General features: G+C 38.9%; 1 protein-coding gene across 1 annotated transcript; it reads right to left on the reverse strand.

Annotated features, from left to right (window-relative positions):
* On the reverse strand, window positions 1–26,746 carry irak1bp1 (interleukin-1 receptor-associated kinase 1 binding protein 1). The gene is made up of 4 exons (XM_073056445.1): window positions 26,363–26,746; window positions 16,283–16,348; window positions 13,040–13,170; window positions 1–4,853 (listed from the first exon to the last, which is right to left on the reverse strand). The coding sequence occupies exons 1-4, from the start codon at window positions 26,645–26,647 to the stop codon at window positions 4,583–4,585; spliced, it is 753 nt and encodes a 250-aa protein (XP_072912546.1). The 5' UTR covers window positions 26,648–26,746; the 3' UTR covers window positions 1–4,582.

The following is a 26,746-nucleotide window of genomic DNA, read 5'->3' on the forward strand; positions in this document are numbered from 1 at the left end:
GACAATATTGTGACAATTTACTGGAAGCACTGATGTATACAATGCAATAAGTAAAAGCAGGTAATAGAGATAGTGTGATGGAGCATGATATAAGAGACAGGCTCTTGAGGTATGTTGTACTTGGAGATGATGAGCCAGCTCTGTGTCATTACCATGGCAATAAATGCCTTAGCTGAGCAAAGGAATACAGCTGTCCCCTGCTTTACGAATGTTTGCTTTACGCCACTTCGATTTTACAAAAGAACAAATTTTAGATATCCAAACATTAATTTTCCAAAAAAGTTGAGACATTTTTTTGTATTTTGTTGAAGAAAGTAACATTAAGTATTAGACAACAGTACTTATCAAATAAAAACTTGATTACTTTTGTAGGAATAAAGCCCAGTGAATGATTAAACAAAGATAACAAACAGAATCCTAATGATCAATGACATAAGTTGAATGAACTAAACTGAATAACTGAAACAAAAATAGGTGTAGAAGGAATCAAACTGGACAAAGGACAACTAAACTAAAAGATGAATGTATGACAGATGTGATAGTTCAACTTTCAAATCATCAATTCTTACACCATGGCACGAGTGATCTTAGCAAGAAGACAAGGTGGTCATCCTGTATCAGCAAGTCTCTCTGAAGCAGCAATTTCACGATAGACAGGAATTTCAAGATATCCTGTCCAAGCTCTTCTAAAGGAGCACAAAGAAATGTGCAAGGTTGATGAACAGAAACACAGTAGTTAGCCACAGAAACTGAAAGCAGCAGACAAGAGATATATCTAACTGACTTGCCTTCTAAATCACAAGTAGTCCAGCACTGCTATCAGCTCTGAACTCACAGAAACCACTGGAACCCAAGTACATCCCTTCACAGTCTGGAGAAGTCTTGTCAGAAGTCTTCTTGGAAGAGTCGCTGCAAAGAAACCATTCCTCTGAAGTAGAAACAAAGTCAAGAGACTCAACTACACACAAAAATACCAGGGTGCTGAACAAGGGCAGCAAGTGTTCTGGACTGAAGTCAAAATTTGAAATTTGTCTGTAGAAGAGCTGGAGAGTACTACATGGCTGAATGACGGCAGCCAACAGTAAAGCACGGCAAAGGTTCCCTGCAGGTTTAGGGCTGCATTTCTGAAAATGGAGTTGGTGATCTTGCAGAATTAATGGAATCCTCAATGCTAAGAAGAGCAAGCATATTCTCATGCATCACACAATACCATCAGGAAGGCATCTAAATGGTCCCAACATCATTCTGCAGCAGGACAATGATACCAAAAGCTAAAGAACTTTTAGCTTTAAAAATGTCATAAAGAACTAGCTTCAACAAAAAGAAGAACAATAAGTTCTGTAACAAATGGTATAATATCAAGATCATCAAGGCTAGCTGTAATAACCTGGTGAGACAGAAGCACTGTGGTAAGTTTTCCACGATTTCTGTAACAACCTACCAGTCAATTATCTATAAAACTGCATGACAGTGTACCCAAGAATTGAAAGAAAGGGTGGTTACATCACACCAAATATTGATTTGATTTCATTTTTTAGAGTTTACTGCTCTTTATAGTAATTTTTTTGATATGTGGAAACTTTATTTTAAATTCTTGAAAGGATATTTGCTTTACAGATTTTATTTTACATGTGCTTAAGACTTTTGCATAGTAAACATAAAACATAGAAAACCTATAGCACAATGCAGGCCCTTTGGCCAACAAGGTTGTGCCGAACATGTCCCTACCTTAGAGATTACTAGGCTTACCCATAGCCCTCTATTTTTCTAAGCTCCATTTACCTATTCAAAAGTTTCTTAAAAGACCCTATCATATCCACCTCCACCACCGTTGCCGGCAGCCCGTTCCACGCACTCACCACTCTGAGTAAAAAAAACTTACCCCTGACATCTCTTTTGTACCTACTCCCCAGCACCTTAAACCTGTGTCCTCTTGTGGCAACCATTTCAGCCCTGGGAAAAAGCCTCTGACTATCCACACGTTGAATACCTCTTATCATCTTATATACCTCTATCAGGTCACCTCTCATCCCCTGTCGCTCCAAGGAGAAAAGGCCGAGTTCACTCAACCTATTCTCATAAGGCATGCTCCCCAATCCAGGCAACATCCTTGTAAATCTCCTCTGCACCCTTTCTATAGCTTCCACATCCTTCCTGTAATGAGGCGACCAGAACTGAGCACAGTACTCCAAGTGGGGTCTGACCAGGGTCCTAAATAGCTGCAACATTACCTCTCGGCTCCTAAATTCAATTCCATGATTGATGAAGGCCAATACACCGTACACCTTCTTAACCACAGAGTCAATCTGTGCAGCTGCTTTGAGCGTCCTGAGGACTCGGACCTCAAGATCCCTCTGATCCTCCACACTGCCAAGAGTCTTACCATTAATACTATATACTGCCATCATATTTGACCTACCAAGATGTACCACTTCACACTTATCTGGGTTGAATTCTATCTGCCACTTCTCAGCCCAGTTTTGCATCCTATTAATGTCCTGCTGTAACCTCTGACAGCCCCCCCACACTATCCACAACACCTCCAACCTTTGTGTCATCAGCAAACTTACTAACTCATCCCTCCACTTCCTCATCACGGTCATTTATAAAAATCATGAAGAGAAAGGGTCCCAGAACAGATCCCTGAGGCACTCCACTGGTGACTGGCCTCCAAGCAGAATATGACCCGTCTACAACCACTCTTTGCCTTCTGAGGGCAAGACAGTTCTGGATCCTCAAAGCAATGTCCCCTTGGATCCCATGCCTCCTTACTTTCTCAATAAGCCTTTCATGGGTACCTTATCAAGTGCCTTGCTGAAATCCATATACACTACATCTACTGCTCTTCCTTCATCAATGTGTTTAGTCACATTCTCAAAAAATTCAATCAGGCTCATAAGGCACGACCTGCCCTTGACAAAGCCATGCTGACTATTCCTAATCATTTTATACCTCTCCAAATGTTCATAAATCATGTCTCTCAGGATCTTCTCCATCAAATTACCAACCACTTAAGTAAGACTCACTGGTCTATAATTTCCTAGGCTATCTCTACTCCCTTTCCTGAATAAAGGAACAATATCTGCAACCCTCCAATCCTCCGGAACCTCTCCCATCCCCATTGATGATGCAAAGATCATCGCCAGAGGCTCAGCAATCTCCTCCCTTGCCTCCCACAGTAGCCTAGGGTACAACTCATCTGGTCCCAGCTACTTATCCAACTTGATGCTCTCCAAAATCTTCAGCACATCCTCTTTTTGAATATCTACATGCTCAAGCTTTTCAGTACTGCAAGTCTACAAAGTGTTAGGGTACAAATTTATTGTAATGATCATACTTGTACTCCTATTGCTGAAACTCCTTTGTGATTAAGTGCAGAGAGGTTAATCTCTGTTCACTGACATTTGTGTATCATAGAAGGGAGGTCAGATTAGAACCTGGTAGTCTATTAATAAAGCTCATGCTTAGTAGAGAAACAGGAAGACAAACGACAACATTGGTGCAGGTTCTGTTGTCGTTTGTCATCTATATCAACAATCTGGATTATAATGTAGTAAACTGGATCAGCAAATTTGCAGATGACACCAAGACTGGGGGTGTAATTGATAGTGAAAAAGGCCATCAAAGCTTGCAGTGGGATTTGGAAGAGCTGAACAATATGGATCAACAAGAGGCTGATGGAATTTAATGCAAACAAGTGTGAAGTGTTGCACTTTGGGACAACAAACCAGGGTAGGACTTGTACAGTGAGTGGTAGGGCACTACAGAGTGTGGTAGAACAGAACTGGGAATACAGGCCCGTCCTTCCTTGAAAGTGGCATTACGGGTAGGTAGGGTTGTAAAGAGAGACTAGAACTAGAGATCATGGGTTAACAGAGAAATTTAAAATATTTAAGGGGAGCTTCTTCACTCAGATGGTGGTTTGAGGTGTAGAATAAGCTGCCAGTAGAAGTGGTGGATGCGGGTTTGATTACAGCATTTAAGGTAAGTTTGGATAAGTACATGGATTTGAAGGGTATGGAAGGCTATGGTTCAGGTGCAGGTTGATGGGACTAGGCAGAGTAATAGTTTGGCATGGATTATATGGGCTAAAGGGCCTTTTGCTATGCTGTAGTTCTCTGAAATTATGCCAAGCAGATGTCCCATGTAAATTAAGGGTCAGCGCATCGATATGCTTTGGATGCTTAGAATCTTGCTCCTGCAAAGATTCTCACAGTCAAGTTTAGTTTTTTTTCCCTCCAGTCTATGTATGCACAGCATTGAAGTTTCAGGGTCAAGTAATGCAGAGCTAAAGTGATAATACTGATAATATTTTATATATATATAAAAATTGTCTTATAGATTCTTTTTACAAAAGTTGTTCTTTTTGTTCCTCATGGTCCTTGATGCTGATTGCAATGAGTTTCACACTGGTTCATTAATAATAAGTGCTGCAATGCAAAAGCTCAATGCAACTATTTTACTTGCATCAAAGACAAAAATATACAGTATTTAAACTACTAAAAAAATCTCCAAACTACAGTCACAATATTGCTGTCGCAAATATGCATTAAAAATGTAATTGTTTCCTTAAAAGCACAACTTAATTATTCCTTTTGCAATTGTCTTTTGACTTCAATTCAAAAGTTACAAACACTTTGGAATAAACAGTCACAGATGCATTGTTAATCTGCTGCTGCATTGTCAATGGCCTTGTGTTATCAGGAGTTAGTGGTTCAGAAGCACCACCTTCACTCTCTTTGGTTTCTTCTTCCCGAACAATCAAAGGTCTGCCCAGGGACTGGCCAAGCAAGCGGCACACTTCAAAAGCTTTACGGCGAGAATTTGCAACAGCTTGAAGACATGCTTGCCGTCTGTAAAACAAAAGTAAATCTGATACAATTTTATGTTATGTACCTTTAAGAAATTGAAATGGTGATCTTAGATTTTAACTTTCTGGTGGAAATAAGCCAGAGAGATAATCACCTAATCCTTTTTTGTCCCTGTCAGGTTGATTACTTTTTAAAAATTGCCAAGGATATATCGCAAGCTAGTAAGGTCCTCTTTAAATATGCTCTGATGATATCATCAAGTCTCCGTAATCGAAGGCCCAAGTTAGAGCAGTGATTCCTCTGCCAGAGTCAGCAACCTGTATAAATTAGGCCAGGGAAGATGAGGAGTTTATTACTTTTTTTAAAAAAGTAGGAAACCCTAGGTTTCATCTGCCTTCCCTTCCAAGATTCTGAATAGATTGAACTAGTACCTAACATCTGCTGTCAGCAGAAAGTTCTGCTTTGTTCTTGTCTGCCAGAGACTGGTGCAAGATGTGGAAATTCTAGTTGCTTGCTTTGGCCTTCAATATAATGATCTCACCCTTAGAATAATTGCACAAGTATGCATTTTAATAAAAGTCTCTACAAATCTTTCACCAAAAATATAAATAGCCATCTCATCAGTTATCTGCCAGGTATTGAGAGTTCTGGATGACAATTCTCCCAGTGGTCAATTACAGTTTTATATGCTATTTAAAAATTGCACCATACCCATTATTCATAGTTAAAGAATTCCTGCGTGCATGATAAAAATAACTGAATTAGAAATTATTTTTTCAAGCAGAAAACAAGTAGCTTCATCTCAGTTCTTCTCTAAAATCCCAAGACACATTGACCATTTTGCACACCCTACCCAACCCTATGCCTATCATTGACTGTAATATGACCTTACGAATAACACTTGAAAATGACATTTTACACATGGAAAAAACAACAAAACTGGTACATCAGAAATACCAAGCTCTCAAGACCTTCCTTAATACAATGGGGAAACAAAATATACATTATACCCCTTTTAAAAAAAAAGCAACTTCCTCGGCAGAATTAGCTAAATTTATTGCATTATTGCTGGCCAGAAAGTAGCAAATTTTGATGCATGGTGGTTTCCTATTCCATGTACTGTAGGCATGTCAAGGTGCATAACTAAAACTTAAAAATTAGAGACTGTGACAGTTGTACTACCGTAGATTCCGGACTACAGAGCGCACCTGATTAAAAGCCGCTGGCTCTAATTTTAGAAATAAAATCAATTTTTTACTTGTACAGGCCGCACCGGATTTTAGGCCGCACCGGATTTTCGGCCGCAGGTGTCCCACGTTGTAATATGAGATATTTACACAGAAAGATATTACACGTGAGGATTTTTTAACTTTTAATTAAATCCATATGGTAACAAACAAATATATATTGCAAATGCTTTTTTTCGAACCGTGCCTGTAATACGGCTACTTTTAAATATACATACGTATCGGTAACACAAATTACGTTGCATATACTTTTTTACTGAACAGCACGAACAACATTCCAATATCTCCTAGCGACTGGTAAAAATATATATACTGCAGCCTACCAGGAAAAGTTATTGATCGCCTTTAACTTAAAAGCAGCGTTTTCGCTCGGGTCTAATGAGCTCGGCTAATGTGCTCGGGTCTGATGTGCTCGGGTCTAATGAGCTCGCGTAACGCGATCGGGTCTAATGAGCTCGCGTAACGCGATCGGGTCTAATCGGGTCTAATGAGCTCGGCTAATGTGCTCGGGTCTGATGTGTTCGGGTCTGATGTGTTCGGGTCTAATGAGCTCGCGTAACGCGATCGGGTCTAATCGGGTCTAATGAGCTCGGCTAATGTGCTCGGGTCTGATGAGCTCGCGTAACGCGATCGGGTCTAATCGGGTCTAATGAGCTCGGCTAATGTGCTCGGGTCTGATGAGCTCGCGTAACGCGATCGGGTCTAATCGGGTCTAATGAGCTCGGCTAATGTGCTCGGGTCTGATGAGCTCGCGTAACGTGATCGGGTCTAATCGGGTCTAATGAGCTCGGCTAATGTGCTCGGGTCTGATGTGCTCGCGTAATGCCCCCACCTTCCCGTTTATCGCAAACCGGTATTTTTCCCACAAGACGCGGCGAAACCGGGTGTGACGTCATAGCATCCCGGGATGTAGTACAGAAAACAAATATAGTTAAAACACTTCTAACTTTAACTAACAAATGAATTACTAAGCGAAAATATTATAAACTAAGTAACTGCCATAAAGGCAGCACAATGCTTTTCTTCGAGTGTTTTCCATGTTGATGAGGGTGAGTACAAATGACTGATTTACAATAATTTAATTGTGAAAGTGCGCTTGATTTATCGTACAATTTCATTGGACCTCTGTGAACTACTCATCAATTTTATTGGTCTACTGTTACGAGGCAAAATGTTTACGAGGCGGCATAAAAAAAAAACCATGTATTAGCCGCTCTGGATTAAAGGCCGCAGAGTTCAAAGCTGTTCAAAATGTGGGAAAAAAGTAGCGGCTTATAATCCGGAATCTACGGTAGTTGGGAAAACTGTAGGGAAGGAATTTCCTCATTAATGGAATTAATGAGCTACCAAAGATGAATAAAATACAGGAACAAGTGAAGGAAAGTGGTAAACACTGAATAGTTAGAGATACATTGGAACTTGATAAACCAAAAGAGATTTAAAAGAAGCATTAAAACTAAATGGGAAGGTAAAGAGAAGCATGGTATTTAATTGTAAAAGGACAGAAGGAAATTTAAGATACTACAGACTACTTGGGATGGATTGGATAAAAATAACTTGCCAGCAAATGCAAATTACAGAAATAAAAATACTTACCACAATTTAGAATATAAAGGGGATTGTGATAATTGTGTTAATTATAAGGGTCCCTAGCCCAGATGCATTAATTCACATTTGAAATACCAATAGAAAGGATAGCAAAGCTCTTATGCACATTTTAAAATAAATTATTAAATAACGTCAGAAGACAACTTGGTAACCAATATAACAGATAAGGGAGTAGTCAAGCATGTTAAGGGACAATATATTTTTCATCTGAACACTTAATGGTAGGAAATATAAAATAATTCCCAGTAAAGAAGAAATCTCCACAGACACCCCCAGATTTTTGTAGTCAGTGGTAAATTTACTTTGTTTGAATCTTCAGTTACTTGCTGCTGTAGCCACAGTGCCAAAGCTCCTGCTCAGCTGCAGGACCTCCTGGGCAGGAATCACACCACTTGGGAGGGGGAGGAGGAAAGAACAGTCCCAATAAGCCTTGTGTACACAAGTAGTGGACAAAATTAAAATTGGCTCTGGTTGTCCAAGACCAATGACTAATGCTGATCATTTCAACAGTTAGAAATAAAAACATTCCAAAACCAATAAAAATATTCAAACTATAGACAAAATATGAAACAAAAGTTATTGAAACATTTTAAGTAAACTAAAAAAAACCTTGATCCCTTGCAGCTGCTCGCCTTCATTCAAAAGGATAGAGATACTGTGCAATTTACAGATGGATTCAGGAGGAAATGTCAGAGTACATTTAAGAAATGCTGGTGAACAGCTGCCAGAACTTCAGAAATTCAGCATTCAGACTGATGGTAATTCTGAACTTGAAGGGATTTAATTAGGAAAATGCCAGCATTTACACTCAGAGTTACAAGTGAAAGAATAAGTGCTGAAAAATGACAAAATAATGGTGGGTGGGGGAGGGTTGTGTACATTGTTTGATAGTGATAGAAAAGAATTAGATAACAGAAAAAAAGAGGTGACGGACTTGAAGATAAAATTGCACATTGCAGTCTGCTGGAGAAGACCAAGCAATTAAACACCTATGGGTGGGAGAAGAGGGTTTCACATAGGATTAAAATGCAAGGAGGAAAAACTAATCAGGGCATTTTTTCTTCAGCTCCTGTTCCCACTATGTACGTTAACACTGTATTTGGGGAATGCCATTTGAATTTACTAAGAATTCTAAATTAGAAGCCATTGTAAACAAGTCTGAAGCTGTAGACAGCAGCTTTCAGAGAATGGATTAATGAGTCGAGGGACGAAGCACATTGTACACCAAATGGATCTGGGAATGCAACATGACAAACTGCACTAAACATCTTGCAAAGAAAACCTCAAATTAAGATGTATAATTAAGTCAGTGGATGGATAAGACAGTTGGCAAAACACCCACGATAAAATCACTAGATAGACAGAAGACAACATTTATTGCTGACAAGTTATAAACAGATTATTGAGCCGGTACCTCAACTGTACTAATCAAAGATGTCAAGACTAGAAGTTAGGAATTCAGGAAAGTGAACAGTAATATTCACTGTTCGGCACAAAGAAGGTGGTGCTTTTATGTTGGGTGGCACAAAGGTGGATAAATCCCCAAGACCTAAAGAAAAAATATCCTAGGGTATTGTGGGAAGGAAAGGAAAATATTGCTGGGGTCCTGGTTGAGTTTTTTGTGGTTTTCCTTTGTGACAGGTGAGATACCAGATGACTGGCAAGTGGCTAATGTAGGTCCTTTAAGAGATCCAAGAACTAGCTGGGATCTAAAGGTCAGTGAGCGAAACATCAGTAGTGGGAAAGCTACTAGAGGGGATTCCAAGAGACATTATACTTCTGTATTTATAAAGGCAAGGGTAAGTTCAAGTTCCTGCATGTCAACATCTCTGAAGATCTATCCTGGGCCCAACACATTGATGCAGTTACAGTAGCCATGTTCCATTAGGAGTTTGAGGATACTTGGTATGTCACCAAAGACTCAGTAAATTTGTACAGATGTACAGTGGACAGCGTTCTAATTGGTTGCATCACCATCTGGTATGGAGGGGCCACTGCACAAGATCAGAAAAAGCTGCTGAAAGTTGCAAATTCAGCCATCTCCATCATGGACAATAACTTCCCCAGCACTGTGGACATCTTCGAATGGCAATGCCTCAAAAAGGCAGCATCCATCATTAAGGACCCCCTTCACCCAGGACATGCTTACAAAAAAGAGCAAGAAAAGTAACATTTTATATATTAAAAACTTCTCTTGCTCTCGTTTTGCACTACTTAATTAATTTTTTTATACAGTGGATTCCAGTTAATTGGGCTATTGGTTAATCAGGATAGGCACTCTTAAAGAACAAAAACGAATCAAGAAAATAGCCAGGATTCACTTCATTTATTTGGGACACCATGCCGCTTAATTGGCCAACAGCTGAACAGTTTCCAACTAGCACCAGTCATTTGTACTGCGTGGCCATTAGACATTACACTGTGCTTGGAGCGAACAGTTTTTAAATAGCATCAGTTGCGTGTGTTTCTGTTTAAAATCTTTTGTCACTTTAGTTGGTGAGAAATAAGCAGTAAGACAATTCAGAACTGTCTTGATCACTGATTTCAAACATTCTAGCTTAGAGGTGCCAGAAACAGCCAGCAGTGAAAATAAACTGATTTCACTAATTTAACAAGTTAGGAACTACAAAGAATTTGAAGGTATCAACCATAATCTTGAATGTTACAATTAAGATTTGGAGGGGGCAATCGTTGAAAGCATTGTACGAAGGCAGTCCACTATCTTCACTAGGGGTCTGTGCTAATTTTAGTTAAGCAAAAGAACATGGTAGCATACACTGGATGAATTCCTCCATTGATTAGGAACTAATACATAGTTTATGTATTTGTTAGCAGTGTTGGTAGTGTTCCAATTTCTTTATGTATTTTATAGAAATACATAATTTGTCATTCAATTAAACAATAATTTCTTTTTTATTTACCTTTTTAACTATTTCCATAAAATTCAGCTAATTGGACCAGCAGCTTAATTGCACCAAAATGTTCTGGTTCCAATGTCTCCCGATGAACTCTTATTGTAATTTATAGTTTATTATTATTATTATTATGTATTGCACTATACAGCTGTTGCAAAACAACAAATTTCACAGCACATGCCAGTGATATTAAACCTGATTCTGATTCAGATTAGGGACAGCCAGCAAGCTTTGTGCATGGGAAATCATGATTCATGAATTTGCTTGAGTTTCTGTGAAGAGAAGATTGATGACAGCAGGGTGGTAGACTTGTCTGCATGGACTTTAGAAAGGCTTTTGACAAGGAACCACATGGTAGGTTAGTTCACAAGTTCAGTTCCAGTAGAATCTAAGTGAGCTAAGCCAACTGGAAGAAGACAGGGTGATGGTGGAGGGTTGTTTTTCATAGTCAGTGGTGTGCCACAGGGATTAGTGCTGATCTACCGTTGCCACATACATACAAAATGTTAACAATGGGTGAGGATATAGGTGACTTAATTAGTAAGTCTGCAGATAACATTAAAGTTGTTGGTACAGTAAAGAAGGTTGTCTAAGGGTACAACAGGGTGTTGATTATGTGGGAAAATAGATAAAGGAATGGCACCTGGGGCTTACCTGACAAGTGTAAAGTGGCATTTTGGGAAGTCAGAGCAAAACATACACAATTAATAACAGAGTCCTATGGAGTATTGTAGAACAGAGACTTATAAGTATGAATCATAGTTCTCGAACAGAGGTAACATGGCAGTGTATGGCATGCTTACCTTCATTGATCAGAGCACTGAGAACAAGAATTGGTTTGTTGTTGTTACTGTACAACCGTACAAGATGTTAGCAAAACCACACTTGGAACAGAGTGTGCAGTTTCAGTTGCCATACTGTAGGAAGGGATTGATTAAGTGAGAGGATGCAGAAAAGATTAGAAATGAAAGCCTAGTTACAAGGAGAAACTGGATAAGCTGGGACTGTTTTCCTCAGTGAAGGAGGGTGCTGGATAACCTTGAGGAATAAAAATCACAAGGGGATAAATAAGATGGCATGTCAGTCTTCTTCCTATGGTAGTGGTGTCTAAAATTAGAGGCCATAGGTTTAAGGTCAGTCAGGACTAGAAACAAGTACTTTCACACAGAATAGCAGGTAAATACCAGAGGAAGTGGTAGTGGCAAATACAATTACAATTAAAGGACTTTCAGGCAGGTACATGGATAGGAAAGATTTAGTGTCAAATGGCCAAAATGCAGGCAACTGGAACCAGCTTAAGAAGGCACGTCATTCAGCATGGATGAGTTAGGCTGAAGAGCCTGTTTATGTGCTACTTAACTCCATGAAACTGAAAAAACAAAGGCTAAGCTCAGCGAGTGAATAAATATCTCTCTTGGAAGGCTACGAGGAGGAACAGGAAGTTTACATTTGTGCAATATCTCCTAGAAAGAGCGCTCTACATCCAGGATGAAAGACAGACTAACCGTCGAGCCAATGGAAGTCCAAAGGAAGTTGGTGATTGCATTTGGGTAGTTTAACATTGTGTACCCAGACAGCTATCTTATATAATGTCCTTACCAATTTCTCAGCAATATTTTTAGTGGTATTAGAGAGAGTACTTGTATATTAAGAGACAAATAAATAAAGTTCAAATATTCTGCCTTACTCTTTGGGAGGAAATGGCAAAAAAAAAAAGAACAAGATGGAATTAACTGTCAATAATTCAATGGTCTTATGCAGGATGCCAGAGTCTGCCACAAAATGTTAGGTGCTCCTGATCTCACTCTGAATGCAACTCCATCTAAATTACCATATTCCAAGTCCAATATAGTTAACCACTACCTAGTCAGGTAGCAGATATATGAAACGTATACCAGGAGAGAATAATAGCTATTAGATTAATTTAAAAAATAAATATTTAATAAAAACAATCAGTGCAATGATAACATTAATAATTACTAATTGTACACCTGATTTTTTACCCCAAATAAGAGAATTCAGTGCTTCTTTAAGATGCAGATTAGTCACATTGGGACTGCCTGCTCCCAAGATAACAAGTGGACTTTAGATGGGGCAGGATTTTAAATTTTTAAATAGACTTTACTTTCTTATGTACATTTTCTACTTTTAATATTCAGATAAAAGTACATGTCACTAACATTCCAATAGCAACTGCAAGACAGAGTAGATTTAGAATTTGTATATCATCAAGTTTTTCGCAGCCTGTCTGATAATTCATAAATAAGATTATAAATGCAATGTGGATCAGAACATTCGCTTAGATTTAACTAATGGCAATGTTTCAATTCCAGGAAAATGTGGGAAATCAAACAGTAAAAGGATGTTCTTGGAATGTAACTGAACAAATTAAAACATCTGCTTTGGACAATGTGTTAAATCATTAAATTAGGGTTCTGTACAAAGTAATCAAAGTTACCTGATGTTTTCCACAACTTCGGGTGTGTGGAAGAATTGAGGTGAACTAACAATGACAGAATTGTCTAATTTTTCCGCTAACAGGTTACATAAATCCTCCATCTTGCCAAAATCACTGAATATTACACTGACCTAGGAAAGGGCAAAAACAGCGTTTGTTTTAAAAAAGCAAATTCAAATAAAAAGTACAGAACTTTCTTAACTTTATATGACCTTGTAACTGATTAACCATCAATTCTGTTTTCTATAACAATTGTGGTGTTTATCTATTTCCCCTCAAATTGAAGGTCACAATAAGAAATTGTCAATATTGTTTCAAAAATTAACATGATATGCAATTAACGCAGTCTTTTGCTGCTCTCACTATTCACAGATATGAGATGTAAACATATCCTGTTCCACATTCTAGGATTATATACATGGTTATCTGTCCAAAGCATTCAAAATGAATGAGCAATCTAAGCAAGTAAATTCCCCCTTATAAAATTTTCAATTATTTTTCTTGATCCATACAATAATAGGTTTAAACTCCAAAACTTACTCTTGATAGGCGTGCTGGTCATTTTAAAATTTAATGTACACTTGAAGCAAGGGTACAGAGGGGATAAAACCCACAGTTTGTCACAAGTTAAACAGAAGGCAGCTATTTGGGTAACAGATGAATGATAGAAAGTTCTCAAACTGGGAGATACAGAACACAGTATTTACTGGACATCTGAAACAAAAAGGAATGCTGCAAATAGCCATAATCTGTAAAGAGGGAAACCTAGCTTATTTATTTATTATTATTTATTTCATGTTACAAGTGGATAAGCTTACATCAGAACTGTTCATTTCTAGAGACACGCAAAATACTGATGGCTACCAGAAAATGTTGAGTTTAATACTGATTCCTGAGAGCTACAATACATTTAAATGGAAGATGATGTGGCGTTCCTTGAGCTTACATAGGCTTCATTAAAATAGTATAAGAGACCAAAGGCAGATCTGGATGCGCAGGATTAAAATGGGTAATTAAAGTGCCAATGGAAACTCAAACACGAGGAAATCTGAAGATGCTGGAAATTCAAGCAACACACACACAAAATGCTGGTGGAACGCAGCAGGCCAGGCAGCATCTATAGGAAGAAGCACTGTCAACGTTTCAGGCCGAGACCCTTCGTCAAGACTAACTGAAAGAAAAGATAGTAAGAGATTTGAAAGTAGGAGGGGGAGGGGGAAATCCGAAATGATAGAAGCCAGGAGGGGGTGGGGTGAAGCTAAGAGCTGGAAAGGTGATTGGCAAAAGGGATACTGAGCTGGAGAAAGGAAAGGATCATTGTACAGGAGACCTAGGGAGAAAGAAAGGGGGAGGGGAGCACCAGAGGGAGACGGAGAACAGGCAAAGAGTGATTATGGAAACTCAAGGTCACCAGAGGAGATTTTTGTAAAGCAGTCACCCACTGTTTTCAGTCATTTCAAGAGGAGAGCATGTGTTGTGAATAAAGAATCACATTCTTGATTAGAAGTACATGTGAATGTGTCGGAGGCTTGGAGGTTTGATGGACTCGGAGTCCACTGTGGTCGGAGCGCTTTCATTGTGTGCTGCGTCTGCGAGGCTGAGTCAGGCGGCGCTGTGGAAGTCCATAGCGGGGGTATTCCCTTCTGCCACCGGCGTGAGATGACAAGTCTATTGGGATCCTGAGGAATTATGGAAACTGTGTGGTGGTTTCTTTCGAACTTATAGTCTTTTAACATCTTTGGACTATTTTTACTGTGCCCACGGTCTGTTTTTTGATCAATTATGCTATTATTTGCACTGTTGTAACTATGTGGTTTTGTTCAGGTCTTGTAGCTTTAGTTTTTGGTCTTGTTTTGTCTGGTGGATTTGGAGCTCCTTTCCGGGGAACGCACTAAGACGGTAGCGCGATATTAATACGCAACAGCCTCTCCAGACTCTGGATTTGGGGATTGCCAAACGTTATGTGGATTTTCTGGTGTAGTCTGTTTTGTCATGTGCTTTTGTGGTTTCTAAATGACAATAAACTGAATCTGAATCTGAATTGCTGTTTCACATTAAACTACTGTTCAAATACCTGAATGGTGAGATAGGAGGAGGTAAAATGGCAGGTATGGCATCTCTAGTTTTTGGATGATAAGTGCGTGTAGTTGAGCAAACCATGGAGTTGTGAATGTTCCCTTTGGGATACTAGAAGGGAAGGCAAGGAGCAGGAAGGTGTATTTGGTGGTGGAATCTCAAAAGATGGAGGAAGTTACAGATACTGTGCCACTGAAAATGTTGGCTGAATGTGCCTCCAAAGGAAAAACTCCTTTGCCTGGAAGGAGAGCAATGAGAATGCAGTGTTTGAAACAAAGAGTGAAGATCTAATCAAATATCATAGAAGTAAAGGCATTATCAAGGAAACAAGGAAGATAGCTTAAAGATATGGGAGGTTTGCCATCAAAATGGCTGTGATGGGTTCAAAGAAACCTGGGACAAAGGAATGCTTACAAGAACAGGGAGTGAGGAGTTTTAGTCAACATAGCTGTAGGAATTTAGTCACTCCATATCTTCACAGATGGAGCTAGAAAAGCCACGAAAGGGGAGAGTGATAAATGAATCACTAAAAATGGGAGAAGAACAGAAATTGAGAGCAAAATTAATAAAATATTTGAGTCTTGTACTTTTTCAGGAAGCAGCACCAGTTAGTACCAGAAAACAAGCCAAGCAAGAGATCTTGTGTAGGTTTGAAACAATGACTGATGGGCCTTGGATGCATATAAGAAGAATTCACAACACCACCTTTAAAATCCTGAATACTTTAAAAACAAAGTGTTTAAAGTAAAAGAAATAACTGGATGATTTTGGCAGTAGTTGGATGCTCTGGAAACTAACAGTCATTATTAATAATGTAAGTCTCAGAGCAGGATGCATGAGCAAAATGACAGCAGTAAACTAAGCCTTGAAAAGTACCCTACCTAGTACACTAATTAATTCACTGCCATAAAGAAAATAAAATGTACAAATTCTATCAACAAGCCTGAAATTTACAAACACATTTGCCAGTACTCTACAAATACATTAAATATGTAACTGAAATGAACTGCTTGTATTCAGCAATCAACTTCGCCTTTTCAAATGAAATCAAAACCGATGGTAACAAATATTTATTTGCCCTTAATTATTATAATCAATTTATTGCCATAGATAGTTTATACCCTGCATGTTCTTACAAGTTTATGGAAAGTTAGAAAAGAATGGTACCTCTGCTTCCATCTGATAGCCACTTTCAATTCGGCGAAAATCCTTAGTCACTGTAATATTGTCTTCCTACAATAGAAAAAAAACTTGAAACAAAAATGCTGTAGATAAGAGTGTAGAACTATACTTGGAATAAAATTACTGCTCAATGAATACATGCACTACCTCAAGCAACCCCAAGTTATTTCTCATTGGTCAATAGAAGACATTTCAATATAGCATGAATAAAGTTCAGAGAGATAAAATTCAAAATTCATTTCCACAATCCTTCCCAACAGTGAAATGAATTGATTGAGAATTTTATGTTACATATTGGAATTTTCAAACAATGGGAGTTATAAGCCTTTAGATTTTTCTTGAGTTAGTGCAGGGATGAGCTTGAGAATTGTTTTGTCAAGAGAAATGGGTTGAGTGCCGGATAATAGAAAAATGGTTTCCAATTGTTCTAAAAAAAAAGAACCTCTTGCTGGAAGGAAAAGGAAATCATGATTCAAGAAGACCTTAAACAGTTGAGGGAAGTACTCCAAAGATCTTACCAGTAATTTGGGCAATAATGCGGTCCTGTGTTCCTAGATCTGCATTTTACTACCACTATTCCATCAATGCCCCTGCTAAGAATAGCCAGCTCAGCTATTTTCTGCAAGAGCCAACTATTTACTATGTAGGTCTGTACTTTAAGATAGAAGTACAAGAGATACAAGAGCCTGTTGACCCCCAGTCAATGTTTTAGAAATAGCTTCGTCCTCTCTGCCAACCGAATACGATCTCATTTTTTTTGCACATTTTGTAACTTAAAGGTATTTTTATGTACTATAATGTATTGCTCCCACAACACAACAGCTTTCAGAACATATATCAGTGACAATAAATCTGATTCTATTGTACATTAATTGATTTTCTACAATTAATTAAACGTTTATTGTTCACATGAGATTGTTCCAAATTTCTGAACAATATTCCATTTGGTTTTGTTGTAATAATTAATTTACCTTTGATCCTTTCATAAATATTACATAAAGTAATATTATCCACTGGCAATGGATCACTTTTGTTATGTATTGACAGTGAAGTTCTATTTCCACAAAATGCTTCAATCTCAGTCAGAAATATCAAAATTCCAAATGAAACAACCTGAATTAAATTTTGTTCTCTGGCATGCAAATGATAACCCTTTATCTAGATGAATCAATCCTGTGTGAGACTTTGATTACTTTTATATGCAGAAATAAAATTTAAACTCCACGATCTATGCATTACTGTTCACATGTACTTGGTTCCGTCTTAGTCTCTCACAAAAGAAAATATCTTCTCAAAAATTAATTTAAAAATAATATTCCTCTCGCAACTCTCTTTCTCATCTTGGATCAAACACTTTTCAATGTAATTTTTAAATTCATACCAATTCCATATCTAAATTGTTACTAATCCAAGTTTGTTACTATCCATACAAAATTTTTCACTGACAGTTGTAGTAACAATAAATTCCAGTTGATGGCACTGGTGATATGCTAGAAATCACAATATGCCATCAATGGGCCAGCCCTTCCAAATTTATATTTGCTATTAAACAAACGGTAGCATCTATATTGTACTATCTAAGTATATCTTCAGAATAATGCTCTAAATATTTACTCAGAACAAGGCAGAACAATTAAGATGGAAATCTTGAGTAACACACACACAAAATGTTGGTATTCTAGTTTAAGATGGTGCTGGTGAAATGCAGCGATTTTTGGCTGGTGGCTAACAACACAAGGAAAACAACTAAATACTTTGTTAATCACACATTTTCTGCCAAATAAGCACTGCAAGTAATAGTCTGTAACTTCACTTTAGACTTGAAAGCAATTCAATGTGGCAGTAAAGAGGCAAAGTGAGGTGGCAGGCCTGTCGCCGAGAGCAAAAAAGACCCGAGGTTCAATCATTTTAAGCACCGTGCCAAATCTGAAAGATCAGTTACAGGCCAAATCAAGGTGGTGAGGTCCAGGTACCAAAGTGTACCAAATCGACTAAATTCGATGTTTGGACGGAGAATTAAGCACAGGGCTGAATCGGAAAGGACCAGTGTGGGCCGAATCAAAGTGGTGTCGTCCTGGCCCCAGGGCAATTGAATCCGATATTTGGACATTGATTTGGGCACTGGGCCAGATTGAAAACATCAGGACATTGGGGCCTGAGGTGAGGGACGGACCAGTTCTCATCACTACTCCATGACTTGACTCTGCATTGAACTATGGGACTCTCTTTGTGGTTGTCCAATTCAGAATGCTGCTTGGTTGTGGTTATGTTTCCATGATGTGTTCTTTTTCTCTGCACAAGGGTGTTCAATGGTCTTTTTTTATGGGTTCTTTTTCATGGGCATGAGGTGTTTTTTCATGCACCTCTCTGCACATTGGTTGTTTGACAGTCTTTTAAAAATGTTTTTTGAGTTTCTTATTTCGTGGCTGTCTGTTAGGAGATGAATCTCAAGGTTGTATAATGTTTGCATATTTTACATATAGTGGTACTAGAAAGTTTGTGAACCCTTTAGAAGTTTCTCTATTTCTCTAAGGGTATTTCACATTTAAAGATGTCCTGTAGGGCATTGTGTATCCCCCTCCAATAGTTTTTGATAACAGGGCAGTCCCAAAAAATATGATAATGATTTGCATTTTGATTTCCACAATTTCTCCAGCAAACAGGGAGGTTACTATCATAATGGGATTTCTGAGAGGGTGTAATAAAATATCTTATCAAGTTTTTCCATCTAAACTCCCTCCATTTCTGTGAATTGGTACACTACCATTGATACCTCCATATTATTGTCCATTCTTCCTCGGATATAATTATCCCTCCTTCCTTCTCCCATTTTGTTTTAATGTATGAAGTCGAATGTGTTTTAAGATTCGACAACCCCTTATACATGCTTGAAATGATTCTACTACCATTATCTGAATTATATGCTTTTCTAAATAGCTCTATCAAGCATGTACTTGCCTTGGTTATATTTTTAAGCGTCATATTAACATAGCCTATATATTTTGGATATATACCTCAAGAATGGTTGAAAAGAGATAAATATTTAATGAATATACTATTGGTGGCTGGTAAAAAGACTCTTACTAGGAAATGGTTATCACAAGAGAGCCCAATTTTAAATGCATGGATGGAAATTACAATGGACATTTTCAAAATGGAGATGATAACAGCATCTGTTAATCATAAGCTGGAACAATTTGATTCATACTGGGAAAAATGGTTTAACTACATAATGCCTCATAGGCCTGATTTTATTCTCACAAATCAATATGTTGTAAAAAAAAGATCACTCACTACTTGTACATAGTTTTTTCCTTTTGCTTGTTTTTTCTTTCTGCTCTTTTCTATAAGTGTATACCTCAGATAAATACTTTGTGGAGATTTGTGATATATATGATTATATGATATATATGTACAATGTCTGAAATACATCTTATGGAAATGTTTGTTTGATGATGAACTTCAATAAAAAAATAAATTACAAAAAAAAAGAATTTTCTCTATTTCTGCATATGACCTAAAATGTGATCAGATCTTCACACAAATCCTAAAACTAGATAGAGAACCCAATTAAATAACACAAAAACATATTTGTTCATTTTTTCTTGGAGAAAAATGATTATTACATGTATTTATTGGAAAAACTATGTGAACCTCTGCTTTCAATAACTGTTGATCAGTCCTGCACATTGGCTTGGAGGAATTTTAGGCCATTCCTCCTTAGAAAACTGCTTCAATTCTGGGATGTTGCTGGGCTTCCTTTCATGAACTGCTTGCTTCAGGTCCTTGCACATTTCTATAAGGATTAAGGTCAGGACTATGACTCACCCATTCCAAAACACTAATTTTTTTCTTTTTAAACCATTCTGTTGTTGATTTACTCATCTTTCAGATCATTGTCTTGTTGCATTATCCAACTTTTATTAAACTTCAGGTGACAGATTGCTACCCTGACATTCTCCTGTAAAATGTCTTGATACACTTTTGAATTCATTGTTTCCTCAATGATTGCAAGCTGTCCAGGCCGCAAGGCAGTAAAGTAGCTCCAAACCATGATGCTCCACAGTTGGGATGAGGTTTTGCTATTGGTGTGCAGTGCTCTTTTCCCTCCAAACATAGCAATGTGCATTTCCGTCAAAAAGTTCAACTTTTGTCTCATCTGTCTACGGAGCATTATTCCAAAAGGGTTTTAGGATATCCAGGCGGTCTTTTGTAAAACTTGAGACGTGCAGCAATGTTTTTGTTTTGGAGAGCAGTGGTCTCCTCCATGGTGTACTTCCATGAACACCAATCTTATTCAGTGTTTTTCTTATAGTGGACACATGACCAGAGACCTCAGCACGTTCTAGACATTATTGCAGGTCTTTTGCTGTTATCCTTGGGTTCTTTTTCACTTCCTTCAACATTGCATGTTATGCTCTTGGTGTGATCTTTGCAGGATGCCCACTCCTAAGGAGAGTAGCAACAATACTGAGTTTCCTCCATTTATAGACAATTTCTCTTACTGATAAACACTCAGGTCTTTAGAAATGCTTTTTTAGCCTTTTCATGCATCTCTACAATTCTTCCTCTAAGGTTCTCTGAAAGTTGTTTTGATCGAGGCATGGTGCCAATAAACAGATCTTTCTTGAGAAGAGCAGGCTCTGTCAGTAACCTGACTTTGTGTGTCTTTTTTATAGGACAGGCCACCTCTACATCCCACACCTCCAATCTCACCTCATTGATTAGAACATCTGACTCCAAATAGCTTTTGTGGAAGGCATTACCCCAGAGGTTCGCATACTAAATCCAACAAATACATGTATTATTGGATCACTTACCTCAATAAATAAACAAATACCATGTTTTTGTGTTATTTATTTGATTGGGTTCTCTCTATCCAGTTTTAGGAGTAGCGTGAAGACTTAATCATATTGTAGGCCATATTTATGCAGAAATTGAGAAAATTCTACAGTGTTTACAAACTTTCTATCACAACTGCATTTTGAACATTTAAACTTTAAGAATGCAGCAAGCCAGGCAGCATCTATGGAAGGGAATACTTAGTTGACGTTTTGGACTGAGACCCTTCATCAGGACTCCTACTTGGTGAGCTCCTCCAGCATTTTGTGTGGGTTGCTCAAGATTTCCAGCATCTGCAGAATCTCATGTTCAAGATGAAAATCTTGACCTGTGATCATTTTGACAATATTCTTGTGAAATATCTTAGACATTATATAGTTTTAATGGCATTAATTAACAGTGCCAAATTTGGCTCAGTTGTCAGAATTCTCACAAATATGTCAGTGAGTAAATATCCCAGAGATTTAAGTACAAAAATCTGGCCTGACCCTCAAGCACCAAGAGACCATAAGATGGAGGAGGAGAATTAAAGTTCAGAGTAAGTACCGTACTGTATACATCGCCATATACAACACTGAGATTTATTTCATGCTCTTGCAGGCATTCACAGTAAATTTAACGGTTTCTTCCCCCAAGCTATCAGATTCCTCAATACCCAGAGCCTGGACTGACACCTTACTGCCCTATTGCCCTGTTTATTATTTATTGTAATGTCTGCACTGTTTTGTGCACTTTATGCAGTCCTGGGTAGGTCTGTAGTCTAGTGTAGTTGTTTTTTTCTCAGTGTTGTTTTTTATGTAGTTCAGTCTAGTTTTTGTACTGTGTCATGTAACACCATGGTCCTGAAAAACATTGTCTCATTTTTACTATGTACTGTACATAGCAGTTATGATCAAAATGACAGTAAAAGTTGACTTGACTTGACACCTGGACAAAAAAGACACATACGTTTAGATGCTGTTCAGACTTCAGTTCAGCATTCAACACAATCATCCCTCAGAAACTGATTGGAAAGTTGAGCCTACTGGGTCTGAACACCTCCCTCTGCAACTGGATCCTAGACTTCCTGACTGGGAGATCTCAGTCAGTCTGGATTGGGAGCAGCATCTCCAACACCATCACACTGAGCACAGGGGCCCCCCAAGGCTGCGTGCTCAGTCCACTGCTGTTCACTCTGCTGACCCATGACTGTGCTGCAACACACAGCTCGAACCACATCATCAAGTTCGCTGATGACATGACCGTGGTGGGTCTCATCAGCAAGAACGACAAGTTAGCTTCCAGAGAGGAGGTGCAGTGGCTAACAGACTGATGCAGAGCCAACAACCTGTCTCTGAATGTGAACAAAACAAAAGAGATGGTTGTTGACTTCAGGAGGGCACGGAGTGACCACTCCCCGCTGAACATCAACGGCTCCTCGGTAGAGATCGTTAAGAGCACCAAATTGCTTGGTGTTCACCTGGTGGAGAATCTCACCTGGTCCCTCAACACCAGCTCCATAGCAAAGAAAGCCCAGCAGCGTCTCTACTTTCTGCGAAGGCTGAGGAAAGTCCATCTCCCACCTCCCATCATCACCACATTCTACAGGGGTTGTATTGAGCAGCTGCATCACTGTCTGGTTCGGAAATTGCACTATCTCGGATCGCAAGACCCTGCAGTGGATAGTGAGGTCAGCTGAGAAGATCATCGGGGTCTCTCTTCCTGCCATCACAGACATTTACACTACACGCTGCATCCACAAAGCAAACAGCATTATGAAGGACCCCACGCACCCCTCATACAAACTCTTCTCCCTCCTGCTGTCTGGAAAAAGACACCGAAGCATTCGAGCTCTCATGACCAGACTATGTTAATACCGGTAGTTTCTTCCCCCAAGCTATCAGACTCCTCAATACCCAGAGCCTGGACTGACACCTCACTGCCCTATTGTCCTGTTCATTATTTATTGTAATGCCTGCACTGTTTTGTGCACTTTATGCAGTCCTGGGTACGTCTGTAGTCTAGTGTAGTTGTTTTTTTTCTCTCTTGTTTTTTTTTACCTAGTTCAGTCTAGTTTTTGTACTGGGTCATGTAACACCATGGTCCTGAAAACTGTTGTCTCATTTTTACTATGTACTGTACATAGCAGTTATGGTCGAAATGACAATAAAAGTTGACTTGACTTGAGAAACACAACAGAATCAACAAAAAATTGCACACAACACATACGGATGAACAATCAATGTGCAAGAAACCAAGAAACTGTGCAAATGTAGCAGAAATAAACAAAATAATAATACAGTAATAATATGTAAGTAACAAATATTGAAAACATGAGTTGTAGAGTCTTTGAATGTGAGTGCATGGGTTGTAGAATGAGTTCAATGCTAAGGTAAGTGAAACGATCCCTCTGGTTTAAGAGCCTGATGGTTCAGAGGTAATAACTATTCCTGAACCTGCTGCTGTGGGTCCTTCATGAGGGATGCCACTTCCAAACCAAGCTGTCTTAAAACCAGTCAGTATACTCTTCTCTGCACATCTATAGAAGTTTGTCAAAGTTTAAATGATATGCTGAACTTCACAAACTTCTAAGAAAGTAGACGCACCACTGTGCCTTCTTTCTAATGGCACTTCAGTGCTATATCCAGGACAGAACTTCTGAAATGATAAAGCCGAAGAATTTACAGTTTGCAATTTGCTGACTCTGATCCCCAGAAGAGAACTGGCTCAAAGACATCTGGTTTCCTCCTCTTACAGTCTGTAATCAACACAATCAATTGGTTTTGCTGACATTGTGTGACAGAGGTGGTTGTTGTGGCAACACTCAACCAGATTTTCTATCTCCCTCCTATTCGCTGATTTGTTACCTTTGGTTTGGCCAACAACAGTTGTGTCATCATCATACTTAATATGGCAATGGAGGTGCACCTAACTGTATTTAAGCCATTTAGCCCAATAAGTCTGTTCTACCGTTCAATCACAGTTATCCCCCCCAAACTCCATTCTCCCACCTCTTCCCCAAAATCTTTAACAAGCTTACCAATGAAGAACCCATCTATCTCTGGCTTAAATATACCTAATGACCTGTCTTCCACAGCATTCTGGGGCAAGAAATTCTACAGATTCTCCAACCATTGGCTTAAGATATTCCTCCTCATCCGTATTAAAGGGATGTTCATTTTTTGAGGCTGTGCCCTTGGATGCTGGACTCTCCTATTAATAGAGACATCTTCTTTACAAGGATGTACGTTTCTTTCCCCCCCACACACCATTTCTTCACTTGTATATATTTTTTATTATGAATAAAGTCTATTTTGGAAATAATAACAAAGTCTTCCTTGCTAGGGTGTTTTTCCAATCAATTCTGGCCAAGTCTTCCCACAAGCCCCTGTAGTTACCTTTAATCAGTTGTAATACCATTACATCTGATTTCAGCTTCATGACCTTCATAATCAGGCATGCTTTTATTTTAAGTTAATATAGAGATTTTAAAAACAGAAAGGCATCTGCCTTTTTAGATAAATGTTAAAAAGATCATTGATAAACAAGGGTATAAGAGCTAACTGGGTTAGGCAGGAATGTACAGCTAAGTTACAGCTAGATCAGTCAATCTTATTGAGTGGCAGAGTAGGCAAGTGTGGTAGAACAACCTACCCATGGTGAAGACAATCAGTGGAATTGACAAAAGGACCCAAGTTCATATCTATGACACAATCAGTATCATTGAACCAGAATATCTGGAATTACTTTACACAGGAGCTTACTGAATGCCAACAATACATTGCATTTCCTAAATTATAGCAGTGATTATGCTTCAAAAACAAAAAAAAAGATTAGTTCAAGGTAAATGTATTACCAAATTTATTTTGTCACCATATAATGAGATTTATTTCATTGCAGGCATTCACAGTAAATACAAGAAACACAATGGAATCAATGAAAGATCACCTCTAAAGGGATGGACACACAATCAACGTGCAAAAAACAACATACTGTGGAAATACAAAAATAATAATAATAATAAACAATAAATATTTTGAATGGGAAATCAAGAGTCCTTGAAAGCCAGTCTGTAGGTTATGGGACCAGTTCAGTGATGGGGATGAGTGAAGTTGAGTAAAGTTATCCCCTCTGGTCAAGAGCCTTATTGTTAAGCGTTATAACTTTCTGAACCTGGTGGCTTTGGCAGTGAGGCTCCTGTACATTCTTCCTGGGTTATGAATATATTGGGATAACACACACAAAATGCTGGTGGAACACAGCAGGCCAGGCAGCATCTATAAGGAGAAGCACCGTCGATGTTTCGGGCCGAGACCCTTGGACGAAGGGTTCTCCTTATAGATGCTGCCTGGCCTGCTGTGTTCCACCAGCATTTTGTGTGTGTTGTTTGAATTTACAGCATCTGCAGATTTCCTCGTGTTTGCTGAATATATTGGGATGTCTGGAGCCAGGAAAGGCAATATATTAATGCAAGTCACCTTGGTGCATATGTAGCATTGTTTTCAAAGTCAAGCTTATGGTCATATAAACAAGAACAATAATACACAAATACAATGCAAAATGTAGTTACAGCAGTATCACAGGCATAAGGGCAATAAAATAAAATCCCAAGTGTCTGATCTCAATATTTCCTTCAAATACAATTAATACAATGTGTAACTATTAAATATCTACCCAATATGTATAACAACAATACGACAGCTGAACATCTGGGAGATTATCAGTGTTAAACAATGATCACTTTGATGCAGGTTTATTGCACTGTTAATAGTCAGTTCATTATTATGTCACTTGAAGCAGGTGGCTATTAACGTTACATAGCTAATGATGGCAAACATCATCACTGTCACATTATAGATCTGTAGAAGTATGACAAACGATGTGACGCACGGACAGAGCCAGTTTAAGCTATTAACTCCAAAATGGACACAAGAATAACGAGACAGAACAATTCTCAATAAAACATGTGCTTTTAAAATAACATCCTCCCCTAATCTAAAAATATCTACCGCACTGAAAAGTCAATTAGTTGAAACAGGGGCCGCTATAGTGAGAGGAAACTGTGCATAAGAGTAATAAACGATCCAGTAATCTCCTCCTAATGACATCAGTGAAGGATAAAAATAAGCCAGGAAGAAACATGGAAGAAGCCCACTTACTCTTTTTAAAAAGTAATACAGTTTAGTTTTCCCTACTTTTAGTTTCTCCTTTTCCACCGCCACTCCCCATTTCTAACCCCCTCACCTGGACGCCGTGGCCCCGCACGCTCTGCACGATATAGTCGAGCCGCCGGATCACACTGCTCTTGGCCTGCACTGCCGCTTCCTTCCTGCTGCCGACCAGCACGCAGACCCGGGCCCGGTCAGGCGGCGCCGATACCTCGGCGGTGGCGCTGACCTGCACCTCTCGCTCACCCGATCCGGACGAAGGCGATTTTGCCCCGCGGCGCTCGGTCCTTACCCACGTGGCCTTCCCGTGGCTGAGATCAGGGCCAAGCGCTCCGAAGACCTGAGCCGGGGCGATCTCCATGGAGACCGGTGGCAACCTAACTCGGGCGAAGAAGGGACGCAAGGGCAGTTGGAAAAAAAATCAGAGCTTCGTTGCTATGGCAATCACCGGGGCTGAGGG

The sequence above is a fragment of the Hemitrygon akajei genome, chromosome 9, assembly GCF_048418815.1.
Source record: "Hemitrygon akajei chromosome 9, sHemAka1.3, whole genome shotgun sequence".
NCBI lineage: Eukaryota > Metazoa > Chordata > Chondrichthyes > Myliobatiformes > Dasyatidae > Hemitrygon > Hemitrygon akajei.